The following is an 18621-nucleotide window of genomic DNA, read 5'->3' on the forward strand; positions in this document are numbered from 1 at the left end:
AAACTGAATTCAACCATATGAAATGCACCGATGAGAATTTTTTTTTTTTTACTACCAGTTAAACTGCCATGGTCTTGCACATGAAAGTGTGAAGACAGCACAGTCTTCAGATGAAATGGGGTTAGAGAGCAGGAGATCATTAGACGTAGACATGTACGTTGAGAGAATACATACCCACATACCCATAGAATATCCCCATTGTAAAATCATCAATTCGGTCTCTTTTTTACAATAGTTATGTTTTATAAAAATTGATCTCCCATTGCATTGCACATGGTAAGTTGAGGATTCATCATCATAGGCAATCCCTCAAACGAGGATGACTTGCTTCCACAAGAGTTCACAGATGTTTCAATGAAAAACCCAATGTTCCAGTCCTGAACTCCAATTGAGGGGGTGGAAGATGCCGGTGTGTGAATTTTTTTAACGTGTTGTGACCGTTGCACATCAGCTACCATACGGGCTTGACAGAGTCCAGTGGCAAGGGTTGAACCATGATGACTGGAGACCTGCTCTGCTGCATGGACTTAGTGCGCACACATATAGCAGTATGGGCAGGCCCGTACTGCCCCTGGACCCTCGGCTCTTCTGGACCACGTACCCTCATTCGCCGCACTTTTGCCCATGATGTTCTAGGGCCCGGCACCCACGATGTTGGAGGATTCTGGTCCTTGTGTTGCTGTTTCTTTCTGTCTTTCCTCTTCTGCTTCTACTTCTTTCATGAAATGTTTTTTTTTCCTTGTCGTCTTCTGCTTCTGTCTGTTTTTTCCTTTGTGTGGTAGCTTACATGGCTGGTATGGCAAGGACAGGTTCAACCAACAGCTGCAGAATAAACAAGGCCCTCAGAGGCTCCTTTCCCATCCCCTCCCAGAGTTCCTCACTCCAATCATGTCGTGAACCCACATCACCTCCTTCTCTTCCTACCATCCCTTTACACCTACTACTCCCCATCACTCTTCCTTTCAACTACCCTCTCAATCCTTGTATCCCCCAGTTACTCATCTCACTTGAAACCATTAACATCCCTCCACCCCTTCCCTCTGATGCATGGGTGGCAACAGGCCCCCCTTATCCTCAAACTGTTTCTCTTTTCTGCTGCTCCCTCTTATTTGTTTCCTTCAAAAAGGCAATTACAGGATGCTGATTTTACATAGCAGATTTCCATTTTTAATGTGGAGAGAGGGATTTAAAAAGGAAAAAGTGGCAAAAGTTTGATTTTTTTTTTCCAAAGTGACATTAAAAAGGTTTTGTCGAACAAGAAGTGTGCACAAATACAAGATATATAGATTATTTTATACAATTAAATAGCAAAACTTAACGGTAATGTCAGAAGCCAGAAAGTGTGGTTGGAGGACAGGAGTTAATCTGCTGTGCAGGCCAAGGAGCTGGCTGATGCAAAGCTGAGCTACTTCAGTGCCGGAACTGGTAGAAAGGTACAATTACCAAGTGATATGTATATAGGCAGTTTCCATTATTAATGTGGGCATGGATTTTATAATAGAAAAGTTGACAACAAATGTGACACAAGGACACCCACATCATGGAGAAACCATGGGAATGTGGAGACTCTGGGAAAGGATTCAATTACCCATCTGAACTGGAAACTCATCGACGCAGTCACACCAGGGAGAGGGCGTTCCCCTGCCCAGTGTGTGGGAATGGATTCACTCAGTCATCTGCACTGCTGACACACCAGCCAGTTCACACTGGAGCGAGGCCGTTCACCTGCTCCACGTGTGGGAAGGGATTCACTCGGGTCATCCGCCCTGATGAGACACCAGCAAGTTCACACTGGGGAGAGGCTGTTCACCTGCTCCAGGTGTGGAAAGGGATTCACTCAGTCACCCACCCTGCTGAGACACCACCGAGTTCACAAGACAGAGGAGCAGTGAGAGATCGGGGCCCAGGAGCATCGTGATCAGGGCCCAGGAGAGGCGAAGGTTCGCAGCCCAGGAGAGGCGAGGGCCCGGGGGCAGCACGGGCCAACTCACACTGCGATCTATGGATCGTAGGAGCATACGTGCGGACTAGGTCCGTGCAGCAGAGCTTGGTCTCTAGTCATCTTGGTTAACCCTTGGCACTTGATCAAGACCTAGCTTGGTCAAGCCCTTATGGTGACTGGTGTGAAGCGGCCACCCCACGTTAAAAGAATCCATGCACAGGCATCATCCACCCTTCAGAATGCAGCTCAGGACCTCAAATGTCAGGTCCCTCATTGAAACACCTGTGAACTCATCCCTTTTTGGTGTGGAAGCAGTTCATATATCGATATGAGGGACTGCCTAATACTATAAAGCAAGATTTTGTCAACGGGGAATATAGAATATTAAGAAAAATATCTAAATTAGTAAAACAGGATATCAAACCATCTTGGTCTTCTATTTAATTGTTTACATTACTCTGTTGAATAAATAGAAATTCTATATATTCAATGTATTCAATGTTATCACTGAAACTTTAGGATACCATACAAATGAAAAACTGTACAATGAAAAATGTCCTAAACATAATCTCCAAAACTTCTCTTCAAAAGGTCATAACAGAATATATAATTGTACCTAAAAATCATATTCCAGTTCAACAATATCATGTCTGAAAAGTTTTTTTTTAAAAAAGGGGCAAGGTAGCATAGCTGTTATGTTCCTGGACTAGTAATCCAGAGGCATGGACTAATAAATCCAGAGAACGTAGGCCCCAAGTTTCGTCCCAAGGCGAAAACGGCGCACCTCCGAGCTGGGCGCCTGTTTTTCGCGCCGAAAACTGCCTAAAAAAAAAGTCCGATGGGAGCTCAATGTCTGCTTGGCGCGGCGCGCTCTTCGCAGCAGGGGGCGGAGCCCAACACTTGCGCCGATTTTCAAAGTAGCAGGGGGCAGGTACAATTTAAATTAGCCTTCGTGGTGCCGGCAACCCTGCGCGTGCGCGTTGGAGCGTGCGCGCATGCGAAGTCTCACACAAACATTGGCACTCGGCCATTTTTAAAAGGACTGCAGAAAAAGTGAAGATTGGTTTCTTGGACCCCTGCAAAGGCTTGTAATTTAATTTTTTTTGATATTTCTGTGTGTGAGGGAGTGCTTTTAGCAGCACTGCTGAATAAATCACCTGCTGAAATCAGTGAGTTCAGCTTTTCACTGCTAAACTTGCAGAACCGGTGCTGCATTGGTGCATGCAAATTAAGGACTGTGTGTTTGGAGAAATAAGAGTGCCAATTCAACTTTGCAATGAATCAACGTCCACCAAGAACAAAGAATTTCTTGCATGAGGAAGTGGAGATATTAGTCAACGTAATTGAGCAGAGATGGCAGGAGCTAGATACCAGCAACAAAGGTCGCATAAAAGTGCCACCAAAAGAAATGAAGAAACGCTGGAACCAAGTTGCAGAAGATTACTGCGCAGTGGTGCATACCAGGAGATCTGGAAGTCAGTGTAAAAAGAAATGGCACGACCTTGGTCAAGTAGTTAGTGTAACTAATATTTCCCATTTTTAATTTAATCGTAATTGTAACCTGGCTATCTGTATGTCCCACCTTGCAGACTGACACACTCTGTAAAAAGTTACATTTTACTCTTTGCAGAAGAAATTGGCCGACAACAAAAGGGAGGCAACTCGGACAGGAGGAGGCGTGCCCAATCTGCATCCACTGACATCCTTGGAACAAAGGGTAGCTGCTATGATGAGTCGTACATGGAGAAAAGCAATCGGTACAGCACGCGAGGAAGAGGGTAAGTCCTGAAAATGCTTCATGGCCCTTTAAATCAACCTGCTGCCTGGCCTGCTTTGTGTGAGAGTACTCATGCCACCCATCCGACCCCCTCCCTTGCTGTTAAGCATTTGACTGTTCTGATGTATTTTGCAGAACATGATGATGATGACGATGCTGCTGCTGCCAACCCTGAGGATCCAGAGGGTACAGAACAAGAACCAGTACAACCAGCTGCGGACGGTCCAGACTGGATGATGGCAGCGATGACTGAAATGTCTGCAGGGGAGAGCTTCCAATTTAATGTTTATGAGCCCCCATCAAGGGGCATCAGAGTTTCAACCCCTAGCATAGGTCTTGGTTCCACCTTCCATGGTTTCGCTTCCGATGTTGCGGGTCCCAGTGGTGCTGCTGGTATAATGCAGCATTCTACAGTCAGCATTCTGCACTACCGTCCCAGCCTGCGCCTCCCTCTCGCATAGGTTCTGGTTCCACCTACTATGGTTTTGATTCCGACGCTTCGGGTCCCAGTGTTGCTGCTGATATCATGGAGCAGTTTATACCCATTCGTCCAACATCCCAGCCCACGGCTCGCACTCGAGTGCTGTCATCGGGAACACCGAGCGTCCTACCATTCCAGCCCGAGCCTCTCCCTCTAGTTCTGCCGTCTGCAACACAGAGCATCCCACCATTCCAGTCCGAGCCTCTCCCTCCAGTTCAGCCGACTGGAACACAGAGCGTCCCACAGTCCCAGCCCGCGCCTCCCTGTGTAGTGGGGCCGCTTGCAACACCGAGCATCCCACCGTCCGTGCCCGCGCCTCCCAGTGTAGTGGTGCCACAAGGCAGACCCAGGCAGAGGAGAAGGAGATTGGAGACACGCTCTCCTGAGATGCAGCGTGCAACAGATGCGACTCAGGTTGTGGCATTGGGTATGGAGACCAATGAGCTTACCCGATCACTCTCGGTGGCGTCAGTGCAGTAGGTGAAGAGTTGACGGTCCTAACGGGAGAAATAGCAGTAATGACACGGGAACTTAGGGAGGAAATGTCCGAGGGAGTGCAATCGACGGCACAGGCCGTCAGGGAGGGCATGCAAGTGTCGGCACAGGCCGTCAGGATGGGCCTGGTTGAGGTAGCTGCTGCAATAAGGGCACACAGCCCAGCCAATCAAATGACACCCCCATGAGGAAGTGAACATTCACTGAGATATGGATGACACATGGTTGCAGCCTTTCTTTGCTGCTTTTGTTCTTGTTCTTGATGTAGCTGTAGTAGCGTTTTTCAAATTGAAATGGTTTTGTAAGTTTTGTAACTTTACAACTTATAAGGGATCTTATGGTTTTTAAGTGATCTTATAGTATAAATGCCCTCACATTTTTTTGTATCTTATTTAATTTTGCACCTAAAAAGTGATCCTGAAGTTTAAGTGTTCTTCAGAGTGTAAGATTTTTCACAATGAAACTGTTTTGTAAGTTTTGTAACTTTACAACATATAAGTGATCTCAGGGTTTTCAAATGATCTTATAGTGTAAATGCTCTCACATTCTGTAAATTATTTAATTTTGCATCTAAAAAGTGATCTTGAAGTGTAAGTGATCTTAGAGTGTAAAACTTCACATAAAAAGTGTTTTGTAACTTTACAAATTTATAAGTGATCTTAAAGTCTTTAAGTGATCTTCAAGAGTCATATTAAAAAGTATAGTTTGATACAACAAATATTTTATTAGAGTGACGTTAACTTTTCAATAAAATATTTTTTCATTAAAACTGTTTCATGTTCCATTAACACAACACAACGTAGGAACAACTGCAAAGAATAAACATGTCCATATGCAAAAGTGGTCGCAGAGCCCTCAGGTATCAATAGTTGAAGCGTTCACGGATGAGCTGCTGGCGCAAGTCTCGAGCAATCGTTAAAGGGGCACGATGGACAGCCCTCCTCCGACCTCGTGCTTCGGTATCAGGCACTTGCATGCTTTCCTGATTGTCGTTATCATCCACATCCTGGTCTTCCGTAATACTATCATCATGCACTGGACCCTCACGTCGGTCTTCGGGTTCCACTACCAGCTCCTGCTGCCACATGATGGCTAAGTTATGAAGCATGCAGCACACAACATTGAAGTGACCGACAATCTGAGGAGAGTATAGCAACTGTCCTCCGGAATGGTCCAGGCATCGGAATCGCTGTTTCAATATGCCAATGGTCGTCTCAATGATGCTGCGTGTCGCAATGTGCGCCATGTTGTATTGACGGTCAGCTTCTGTCCGTGTCACGCGTATGGGCGTCATGAGCCAAGTGGTCAGGCCGTACCCTTTGTCTCCCAGTAGCCAGCTCTGCTCTTCTGGCTGCTGCTCAAACATGTCAGATAGAACGCTGTCGCGTAGGATGAACGCATCGTGGGTGCTGCCAGGGTATCTCGCATCGACTGACATGATGCGCTGCTTGTCGTCACACACGAGCTGCACATTGATAGAGTGGAAACCTTTCCTATTTCGGTACTGCTCAGATTCCTCCACAGGTGCTCGCAAGGCTATGTGGGTACAATCAATGCAGCCCTGTACCTTTGGGAAGCCGGCAATCCTGAAGAAGCCCACAGCCCTCTCATGGATCGCTTGTGCGGTCATTGGGAAATTGATGGTGTCATTCCTTCGCGCATAAAGTGCAGCCGTGACCTGGTAAACGCAGGCATGTATTGCATGTTGAGAGATGGCACACACATCTCCAGTTGTAGCCTGAAACGATCCCGAGGCATAGAAAGAAAGTGCAGCTGTTACCTTCACTTCAACAGACAAGGCAGTTGTCCTTCTGCTTCTGGGCTGCAAATCTGCTCTCACCATATCACAGATCTCAGTGACAACTTCTCTGCGAAAACGCAGCCTTTTCACACAATCAGCCTCGCTCATGTCCAGGTACGAGCGCCTGGTTCGATATTGTCGATGTGGGTAAGGTCTCCTGCCCATCAACCTACGGGCTACGACGTTCCTGGTGCGGTGAGCTCTAATCAATTCTCTCTTATGCAGTGAATTGATGGCAAACCATTGCATAATACGTGGTGTTGACAATGCAGCACCCATTCTGCAAATTTAAATATAAAACTGTGGATGTGGCTGCCTCTCCCTGTCCAAATGACCTCAGTCACCTTCACAGCTCGAAGGCTGCTGCTGTATCTTCGGCTGCCGTCGAGCCACTGATGCCGCCCCTAAAGCGTGGCCGAATGGCCTCAAGCACCATAAAGAGCTGCGTGTGTCAGGTGTTGATTCTTCGGCTGCCGGCCAGCCACTGACGCCGCTGATATCCTATGGCCGAATGGCCTCACGTCGGTCCGCTGCTGATTCTTCGGCTGCCGGCCAGCCACTGACGCCACTGATATCTAAATTTTTATTCAGGTTGGATTTATTTGTATAATATTTGTATAAGTATAACTAAGGATTGATTGTAGAATTTAATGACTTCCCTTCCCCCCCTTCCCCCCCCACCTCGTTCCCTGCGCCTAATTTGTAACCTACGCCTGATTTTCTAAAGTGTAGACAAGGTTTTTTCGAGCGTACAAAAATCTTCACTTACTCCATTCTAAGTTAGTTTGGAGTAAATTTTCACTGACGAAACTTTGAAAACAGGTGCAAGTGGCCGGACACGCCCCCTTTTGAAAAAAAAATTCTGTTCCAAAGTGAAACTGTTCTAACTGACTAGAACTGGAGCAAACTAAATGTCGAGAATTCTGATTTCTAAGATACTCCGTTCTACACCAGTTGCTCCTAAAAATCAGGAGCAAATCATGTGGAAACTTGGGGCCATAAATTCTAATCCCATCATGGCAGTTTGTGAATATGAATTCAATATAGCGCACATTTCTGAGAGTACATTTCTGTTCGATTGTTGTAAAAACCTAATTGGTTCATTAATATCCTTTTGGGAAGGTCTTAATGTGTACAGTTAACATTTTATTTCAGATTTCCAGCAGTTTTCTTTTCATGTATACAGGAGGATATTTTGCTCGAAGGAGAGGATTAATAAAGCCTCAAATGCTTGCATCTTGACCATCATAAAAGCAGTGGTAAGAGAAGCAATAAATATGTGCAATGCTGAGAAATGATTTAAAGTGATTGTTTCTGACTCCAACTCCTCTGCTCACATCTGTGAAGTGACAGAAGCCATTACAATCAGGTCTTTTCAATCAGAATAATTTCTCAGTCATCGAACAAAGAATCAGGCCCACCTATATTGAAAAGGTGAATGATGCACAGTGATGTAAGACATCCAAATCATGTTATGCTTTGCTGGATTCACTGGATTGGGGTGGCAAATGCTCTTCACTGCGTGCATACGTGCAAAATAACTGCCATGTTTTCCTGCGTAACAGTCACAAAGTAATTCAGCAATCTGAAATGCTTGAAAAATGGCGTTATATAATTATATCTTTCTTTTAATTAAAAAAAATTGCACTCAGCTATAACAATCATCCAGCGATAAGTGTTTTAATTAGTTAAAGTTTCTTGTTCAATGGTGCACTGCGACTGCTGAGGAACATTTTGTTGTGCAGCTTACAGCTTACTGTTTTGAGTTTATACATCATCAGATAGTCCTTTGGAATCGAGGAAGATTTGCTTCCACTCTTGGCATGAGTTCTTAGGTGGCTGAACAGTCCAATATGAGAACCACCGTCTCCGTCACATGTGGGACAAACAGTCGTTGAGGGAAGAGGTGGGTGGGACTGGACTGCCGCATGCCCTTTCCGCTGCCTGCGCTTGATTTCTGCATGCTCTTGACGAGTCTTGAGGTGCTCAGCACCCTCCCGATGCACTTCCTCCACTTCGGAGTCCCTGGCCAAAGACAGCCCTAGGTGTCAGTGGGGATGTTGCACTTTATCAGAGAGGCTTTGAGGGTGTCCTTGTAACGCTTCTGCTGCCCTCCTTTAGCACGCTTGCCGTGAAGGAGTTCCGAGTAAAGCGCTTGCTTTGGGAGTCTCGTGTCTGGCATGCGGACTATGTGGCATGCATAGCGGAGCTGATCAAGTGTGGTCAGTGCTTCAATGCTGGGGATGTTGGCTTGGACGAGGACGCTAACGCTGGTGCGTCTGTCCTCCCAGGGGATTTGTATGATCTTGCGGAGACATGGTATTTCTCCAATGACTTGAGGTGTCTACTGTACATGGTCCATGTCTATGAGCCATACAGGAGGTCAGGGATTACTACAGCCCATAGACCATGAGTTTACACAGTGAGCATACTTACACCCATATAGGAGGAGAAAAGTGTATTGCTAAATATCATATTTCATGCTTGGACAACATAAGTCAGGACATAAATATAACATTCCATTATAACTGTGCTGAGCACATACAGGGGGGAAAAAAAATCAAAATGTGTAATGCAACCAGTATGACTCAAGATGTAATTCATTTAAACATATCCTACCGTGGCAGAGAGGTAGTAATTTGTAGCCGTGATAAAGCTGGGATAACTTCTACTGTGCAGCCATTAGTTTTGACTCCAGGCAAATTTTCTAACAGGCAGTCACTGGACACCCCAAAAACAGAAGTTTGGTAACCTGAAAAACACCAGAGCCAATCAGTTAAAAATCTTGCTATTCATAAATATCTCAGTGTAAAACAAAATAACCAGATTGGGACAAGATTAATACAAGTTCAAATCTTACCTCGGAGTGTGATCTAAGACTTTTAGAAGATTTTTGATTTTACGAAATTTAGGTAGTAAACTGAGTGTTGTAAAGCAATTAATTTATTTAAGATATCAGTTTTCACAAAAAAAGGAAAAACCTCATTCAAATGTCTTTTCAAATGATAGCTTTCCTCTTTAAATTAAGTGTGGTATTCTTAATGGCATTTTGTTTGATATAATCTTTACAATTCTGTGAACATACATTGCAAATTTTGCCTACACAATAGTCTCTGCACACCAAAATAATTATTTTGAGTGCTTAAGATGTTGGTGTGTGATAAGTTGTTGTGTAAATGCAATGTATTTTTTATTGAAATAAAATTTGATTTAGCATTTTATGACTTAAAAACTACATATTTTATTGTCAACATTTTTCTTTATTGAAAGAAATCAAAACAGCTGTAAGTGTAGAGATGAGACTTGAAGAAATTGGTCCGGATTTTGCCGTGGTAATAACGGCAAAACTGTCAGCATTCGCTGTCATAACCCCTCTGAAACTGACCGCAACTTCAGGATGAAGCGCCGCATTGATAAACGTGGAAATCCTGAAGTTGCAGTCAGTCGTTCATTGCTCCGCCACAGGTTGTGTTGTGGAACACCCCTGAGCCGGCAATCAGTAAACCTCCCCTTTTACGATGGAATTATTACTGTTTAAAACCCTACTAAACTTTAAGCCTTGTTGAAAGAGGTGTAACTGGGTTTTTAAACGGTGTACTGACTACTGAACAACCATTCTGGCCCTGAAAAACTAATTTTCTATTTGTGGACTGTCAAATTTTTCCATGAATATGATTAAAAATTACAAGTTTTTAAATATATCTTTTTTTTTTACGTTTTATATAATCATGTGTATGTCCCAATCTTTATTTCACTCTAAAATTTTAAAACAGCAACTTAGAATCAGTGCATTTTACTTCCTGGTTAGCTGTCTTAGAATTCTTCAATGTGATTGGCTGCTTAGCAGGTTTGAAGACATAACTGTTGCTTGATACTTGGGATTTGCTTGATTTGGCACCAGATTCAAGCAAATGTCAGGACAGCTGAAATCAACGCCACAGAGGTCGCTAGGCTTTGTGGGCAGCTTTGTTTGAGATCAGCAGAGTGTGCCGTCACTTCTCCGCTGACTGCAAACTCCAGGCCATAATATTATGCAACACCATTAACAACTTTAAAATACTTCCCACAGATGTCAGTTATAATCAAGGAGGAAAGGGCAGGGACTTAAACTTTCTGGCTCAGCTATCTCTCGATATGGCATGGCAGCCATTTTGCACAACGCAAGATTCCATAAGCAGCAATTAGAAGAATATCAGTTGAACTGTTTTTGGTGGTATTGCTGGAGGGAGACAAATTTTGTCGAGGTCATCCCTCCTTTTCTTTGAATATTGCCATGAGATCTTTAACATCCACTTGAGCCACCAGAACAGGCAGTTGAAGTCTCAGTACAACACTGAAACTGAAGGACAATATCCTTGACAATGCAGCACCCTAACTTGGAGTGTCAGCCTAGATTACAAAAAGGGTTGCTCGCACAATTGTCTCATTCAGAGGAGAGCGCACTTACAAAGGTGACAAGCTGACAGTTGAAGCAGTACAGAAAAGAAAGTTTAAAATTAAGCATGATTTGGGATTAAAAGTTCTAGATTTAGATATAAAAACAGCAGCATATTTAGACAAAAACAGATACTTTGAGAAACTCAATTAATTTTGAGGAAAAAAGATTATTGACAAGGAATACACAAATAGTGGTGTAACATTCAAACCACAAAACATTCTGAATATTTAGATTGGCATGCACTTGAATTTAAAATGTACTTTAATAATGTGTGCAACTTCGACCCATCCACAAATATTAATATGTTTTTACTGGTATTTGCGGAATAGCACATGGGATAATTTAACACTCCTGATCAGATGTTTGTCATTTGCATGATGGAAGTGCACGCAAGAATTAGGAGGAGAAATAACAATCTTAAAATAAAATCATCAACATATGAAAACTTTTGACTACCAGCACTTCCTATTGTCACATTTACTTCCTGTATTAAAATTCTGTCGCACCTGTCACACATCCACACTCTCGTTTCTAAACTACCCTTAATTATTACACTTACCTTTCAGTCCTTCCAACATTAGGTTGCACAGCTGCACCTCTCAATTGTATCTTTCAAGTCCTCCATTGACAAACCTGGACACTTATAGAAGTCCTGGTTCAATTTAAAATATGACCATACAATTACTTAAACTTAAAATGCAATAAACCATCTTCCTATCGTCTGTTCCCATTGAAATGCAGCAAGCTGGCTTATCCCAATTCTGCCCCACACCGACAAATGCCCAATCCTGCTTCTTCCCACCACACGTTAAGCTGTCCAGTTACCCCCAAACCTGCGTCCCACTTGTTTCCCAACCCTGATTTGTTGCCCATCAAAGCAATCACTCCCTGGCCAGAGGCCTCTGCAAGATCCCTCTTCCTTCTGCTGGCGTGCTCTGCTGAGCTTTTAGCTTCGCACTCCGACTATTGATATTTGCAGCTTTCACCACACTTAATTTTTTAAATGCCAGGCCAGTCTTTCTCTCACTTAACTTTGCAGGTTTTCCAAGTGCTGTAAACACTTATAATTCGGGAACGGGACAACGATCTGCCAGTTCATAAGAAAGAATGTGTCTAAAATAAAGTAGATTAGGCAGCAGGGAACAGAGAGAGAGGCAGCCAGCGAACAGTGGAGACCTCAGGTCAGAGTGCAGTGCTCTGGTGCAGCTAAAGCTATAAAGATTAGGTTAGAGTTTCAAAAGTTAAGTGTGACTAAAGCTACAAAAATGAGGCAGGAATCTGGCACTCAGATGATAATCTCAGATTAAGTTGCCGTGAATTCTGCCAAAAATAGAATCCCCTTTCCACTACTCTCAGAAACCCAGGCCCCCAAATACTCCCATATTCAACACAATTCTCTACGTAAAAAGCCCTCCTTTACTGTTCAACAGAAACTTATATAGAGGACAGCAAATGGTCTTCTTTGGCCACCAGAATGGCCTGTATTTTTATGAAGCGGTAGGTGATGCATTTCCTGATAACATAGGCATTGGACATCACGATATCCAACATGGGGCAAACACCTGCAAACACTGAGCAGTTTCTGGATATAGAATTGTCCATCTAAATCATAACTGAGACAAATAGGAATAAATCTGACGGCTTTTGGCATTTACTTTAGTTCACGTGATTCAATTGTTTAACCCCACGATGAGCTTGCAGCACTGAGTCAAGATTCCATGGTGTTTAAAACCCTTCAATGGCATAAAACCTCAGTTGAGAATTCTGATAAAAAGGTTCTAAGAATCTCAAAGCAATTAGCTATGATGGATTCAGAACAGGTTCAGGTAACTATAAATCTCTGTACAATAGTCTAATCTGTGGATTTATTCTTAGATATATAATTCAACTCCTTAAAAAGAAATTGCTATTAGTTCAGCTTGAACTTTATGGTCTGTCAGCATGATGATTTTCATTAATTTAAATAGATCAGGCATATGCAGCGATATACTGATAGAATTATTCATTGTTCACCCTACTATTGCAGTTATGTCATGCTTAAGATTAAACTTTCCAATCATGTGAACTGCAGGCATGTTTATTGAGGTAAACTTCTGTGACAGCATGAACAGAGTAATGGGAAATCACCCAAAATCTAACAGCTTGCACAAAGAGCCACCTGTCCCATGGCGCAACTATCTGGAGTCACAGACCGAAACAACATAATTTGCTTCCTGATCTACAACAGAGCTACATCTGGTAAGTCAGCAGCAGCAGGTGGTGAATACACATGGCCTTCATTGGCCTGGAAATTTTAACAGAAATTACACCTACATGAGATGTATATTTAATGACTATATAAATAGATGCATCAATTAGTCAGTTTTTCCCTGTTATGCTCAGGAAATGGCTACATTCACCACCATAACAGGCAATTGCTCAACTGTTAAGTATATTCTCAACCATCTTGAAGAAAATAAGGGAAAAAAACTGGAATATCGATTGATGTAAACAAACACACCATATAACAAGTCTGAACAGCTTCTAATCATGCCTTATTCAAGAGTTTCAATAAAATTTCACACCTAATTACCCATGCTATGTAACAACTGGAAATCGATATATACGTGAGTTACAAAGACAATTCAAGTATAAAATAGTGCAGCATCTAAGAACTGTGAATCAAATGATATTGGACTGTTCAGCCACCTAAGGACTCATTTTAAGAGTGGAAGCAAGTCTTCCTCGATTCCGAGGGACTGCCCATGATGGATTGTGTGTGTGTGTATATATATATTATATATAAAAAATAAAATAAAATTAAAAAAATATAAAAAATATAAATATATAAATATATATATATATATATATATATATATATATAAAATATAAATATATATACATATATATATTATATAAAATATAAATATATATATATATATAATATATTTAAAAAATATATATATATAAATATATATAGGAGCAATTTGTTGTCATAGATCTTTTTCCTCAGAGATTGTACATTATCCTGGGAAAACAATGAATAATAGCAGCCTGAAACTTCAAGATTTTGGACAACAGCTGAAATGTATGAAGCATCTTCAAGCACCAAGCACCAGTTAATTATTTCAAGTTTTCAATGGAAAGTAATCTATACTCAAACCATTGAAATAAAAACTTTTTGTCATATGGATTCGTTTAAAGGCAGTTAAGGAAAATAAGCATATAATTCAATCCCACAGTTCTAACACTTCAACATTATCTTAATCCATTGATTGCAATAACAGCAATGTAACTCCTGCCAACTATTACATGTGCACAATTAGCTGATTGTTCATTGCGTTATTCATGGTTAGTTTGGAGCCTGGCTCATATTTTACAGTGGTCCTGTTGCAGTCAAAATGAGGCAGCAGTTCGACAAAATAAGGCTAATGTAGTACAGCACTATATCGTGATAAACATTACAAAGTGGTAGGGCTCACAGATGTTTGTGAAATAATATTTAGCTACTACTTCACAAAACGTTCTTAAAATTCTAAGTACCTGTTCTCTCCTCAAAGTCTCATTTTAATTAATTTCTTACTAAAATATCTTACTGTTGCTAGTGACTTGATGGGATGCATCCAAGAATGCTGAGGGAAGTAAACTGTAGAAATTGCAGAAGTACTGACCATAATCTTCCAATCCTCTTTAGATACAGGGGTGGTGCCATAAGACTGGAGAATTGCAAATGTTACAGCCTTGTTCAAAAAAAGGGTGCAAGGATAAATCCAGCATACGGTCCCTCGAGCCTGCTCTGCCATTCAATAAGATCATGGCTCATCTGATCTTGGCTTCAACTCCACTTTCCTGCCTGTTCCCCATAACTCTGGACCCCCTCTGAAAGTTCAAGAATCTGTCTATCTCAGCCTTGAATATATTCAATGACTCAGCCTCCACAGCTCTCTGGGGGAGAGAATTCCTCAAAAGAAATTGCTCCTCATCTCCATCTTAAACATGCGACCCCTTATTCTGAAACTATGCCACCTAGTTCTAGATTACCCCACCAGGGGCAACATTCTCTCAGCATCTACCATACCAAACCCCCTCAGAATCTTTTATGTTTTAAGATCACCACCTCTCATTCTTCTAAACTCCAAAGAGTATAGGCCCAACCTGCTCAATCTTCCCTCAAAAGACAACCCCTTCACTTCAGGAAACAATCTAGTGAACCTTCTTTGAACTGCCTCCAATGCAAATATATCTCTCCTTAAATAAGGAGACCAAAACTATATGCAGTACTCTAGGGGGCCAAGTTTCAGCCTGAGTTGCTCCTGTTTTTTTGGAGCAACTGGTTTCGAATGGAGTATCTTAGAAATTGCAATTCTCGGCATTTAGTTTGCTCCAGTTCTAGTCAGTTAAGAACAGTTTCTCTTTGGAACAGATTTTTTTTTCCAAAAGGGGGCGTGTCCGGCCACTTACGCCCGTTTTGAAAGTTTAGGCAGGGAGGGAGGGTGAGAAGGGAGGGAGGGTGAGAAGGGAGGGAGGGTGAGAAGGGAGGGAGGGTGAGAAGGGAGGGAGGGTGAGAAGGGAGGGAGGGTGAGAAGGGAGGGAGGGTGAGAAGGGAGGGAGGGTGAGAAGGGAGGGAGGGTGAGAAGGGAGGGAGGGTGAGAAGGGAGGGAGGGTGAGAAGGGAGGGAGGGTGAGAAGGGAGGGAGGGTGAGAAGGGAGGGAGGGTGAGAAGGGAGGGAGGGTGAGAAGGGAGGGAGGGTGAGAAGGGAGGGAGGGTGAGAAGGGAGGGGAGGGTGAGAAGGGAGGGGAGGGAGGGGAGGGAGGGAGGGGAGGGGAGGGGAGGGGGAGGGGGAGAAAAGGGAGGGAGGGGAGAGAGGAGAGGGAGGCTGAACGGGCCGGGCCCAAGACTTGATTTAAAGGTAGGTGGCCTGGGGCGGGGTGTGGGGGAGCGGGAGTCTGTTCTGGTCGGGGGGGGGGAGCTGTTCGAGTCCGGTCCTGGGCGGGTCCGGTCCAGTCCGGGGGTCAAGTCCGGAGGAAGCAGCAGCTGGGAATGGGAGGTGCAACCTTATCCACGCAGCCCCAGTGAGGCCATTCGGCCCACTGTAGCACGCATGTGCAGAGGTCCCGGCACAGTTTTCAGCACAGGGACCTGGCTCCATCCCCCACAGCTCAAGTGGACCTGCAGGGAGCCAGAGAATAGGCAAGTATTTTTTAGCCGCACTTTGTGGCGCGAAAAACGGGCGTCCAGGTCGGGGCTGTGCCGTTCTCGGCGCGGCCCGAAACTTGGGCCCTAGGTGTGGTGCTACCAACGCCCTGCACAATTGTAGCAAGACTTCCCTGCTTTTATACTCTATTCCCCTTGCAATAAAGGCCAACATTCCATTTGCCTTCCTAATTACTTGCTGCACCTGCATCCTAACTTTTTGTGTTTCATGTACAAGGACCCCCAGATCCCTTTGTACCGCAGCATTCTGTAGTCTCTCTCCATTGAATAATATTTTGCTTTTCTATTCTTCCAACCAAAGTGGATAACCTCACATTTTCCACATTATACTCCATCTGCCAAATTTTTGCCCACTCACTTAACCTATCTGTATCCCTTTGCAGACTCGGTGTCCTCCTCACAACTTGCTTTCCCACCTATCTTGCAAACATCAGTTTTCTAATTCGCATCATTCTCCGAGTTTGTCTGAGGTATCTGTACATCAGCAGCACCTGAAGCTTCAGGTGAAATCTCCAACTGCAAGTTCCAGACAAAAAGGCAGGTATGTGTGGAAATCATCTTGCAAGCATTTCACACAACCCATTGTTTTGGTGTTCAGCCAATCTTTTTTTTCCTCCAGAATTAAGTAAACTTTTATAATGCTATTTTGCATTGTTTTAGTACTAATTATATTTGCAGAGTGCAAAGAATGGTATCTTAAAATAGTATGAGGAAAATATCAGTCTTGAGGTACATAGCTTATAAAATGGTAAGTTTGATACTTGTTTCTACTTTTGATTTCTTCACATTTAACAGTGAATAGCAGTTTAGTGGAAATGGGCAAGAGATGAGTTCGGAGAGGGCATTGGGGAGGCAGGGGTGAGGGGGGCGGTGGGGAAGGGATAGGAGAGAAACTGGAGAAAGATACGAGATCTCCCCATGCCACTGGTCATAGTAAATTGGACAATGCATGCTCTCTTTCATGTTCCTGCTTCTTTCTCTATTCTTGTCATTTGTTCTCTTTTCTTTCTCTTTCCCTTCTTCACTAGTCTCTCTCCTGTCCCCTCATCCAGGAGCTCATGGACTTCTTTTGTCACTGATTAAAGGTTTCTGAACAGATGATTTTACTGTTTTCCACCTTCCCCTAGTCTCTGTCAAACCTCCCCCAGTGTCCCCCTACCTGAGGTCTGAACTTGACCTCTCTAGTTTCTCTCTGATCTCACCACCCCATGCCCTCTGAGTTCATCTCTTCCACCTCCAATCCCTACTAAACTGCTGACCACTGAACTCCCCTCCTGGCCTCCATGCTAGCTGGTGTTCCAAGTGGTTCTCTATCCTTAGGTACAGTTACTCTCCATTTGAAAAGAGCCATCACTCCCTCCTCAAAAAACCCACCTTCAACCCCTCAGTCATTGCTAACTATCCACCAACACCCCTTTCCCCTCTCAAGTCCTTGAAGATGTTGTTGTTTCCAAAATCCATGTCCATCTTTATCGCAACTCCCTATTGAATCCCTACAACCAGGTTTCCAGACCTGCCACAGCACCAAAATGCAATAACCAAAGACACAAATGACATTACGCTAGTATAGTGGTTATGTTACTGAACTAGTAATCCTGATGCCTGGACTGAGGATCCGGAGTCATGAGTGTAAATCGCACCATGGTAGCTGGGGGATTTAAATTCAATTAATTTAATAAATCTGGAATTAAAAAGCTCGTACCAGTAATGGTGATCATGAAACTGCCGGTATTGTCGTAAAAACCCATCTGGTTCACAAATGTCCTTGCGGGAAGGAAATTTACCGCCCTTACCCAGTCTGGCCTATATGTGACTCCCGACCCACAGCACCATGCTCGACTCTTAACTGCCCTCTGAAATAGCCTCACAAGCCACTTAATTGTACAAGGCGGCTCAACACCACCTTCCCAGGAGCAATTATGGATGGGCAATAAATGCTGGCCTCACTAGCGACGGTCACATCCCATGATTTATCAAAAACCACATCATCTTGCTCAAACGCCTCTTCTCTGTTGTCTAGCTCAGTGGGACGGTCTTCACTTGGTCCAACTCATCTATCGATCAGAGCCGAAGTATCTCCAGGAATGTTTTTTCTTCCGAGTCCCACACCTTTAGTTCCGTAGACTTAAGAATTTATCTTTCGGCCCTTCCTCTTCCACATCTTGTCCCTTGGCAACATCATCCAGATATATTGGGCCAAAAACTGCATACTTCCGGAGTGCGTGGCTGACTTGCCAAAGGAGTACACACCTACCTGACGGCGGCCTTCTTGTGTAAACTTGCGCGCTGGTGCTACGAGTCGGTGACCAGCATAATGGCCCACGGATCCCAGGAAAGCAGCCTGTGCGGAAGCATACTTGGAATCACGTGGCCCTGGTCCTCCAATCAGAAAACAGATTTTCTTTCATTCATTTAAATTACGACATTACTTCATTACGACAGCCTTTAAAATATATTGCAGATTTTGATTTTATAATGGGAATCCAATTCATTG

At 43.5% G+C, this 18621-nt stretch overlaps 1 protein-coding gene across 7 annotated transcripts in view; it reads right to left on the bottom strand.

Annotated features, from left to right (window-relative positions):
• trappc9 (trafficking protein particle complex subunit 9) overlaps positions 1-18621 on the bottom strand; it is a 1402808-nt gene that overhangs the window by 1112117 nt on the left and 272070 nt on the right. For all 7 annotated transcript variants that reach the window (XR_011595734.1, XM_070892854.1, XM_070892846.1 and 4 more), the window contains one exon: positions 9116-9248. Coding sequence is in view for 6 of the 7 variants with exons in the window: in XM_070892854.1 (XP_070748955.1) it covers positions 9116-9248 (133 nt within the window). In the remaining variant the exon portion in view is untranslated. The remainder of the gene's footprint in view (positions 1-9115; positions 9249-18621) is intronic.

Source organism: Pristiophorus japonicus, chromosome 1 (assembly GCF_044704955.1).
Source record: "Pristiophorus japonicus isolate sPriJap1 chromosome 1, sPriJap1.hap1, whole genome shotgun sequence".
NCBI classification, from domain to species: Eukaryota; Metazoa; Chordata; class Chondrichthyes; family Pristiophoridae; genus Pristiophorus; species Pristiophorus japonicus.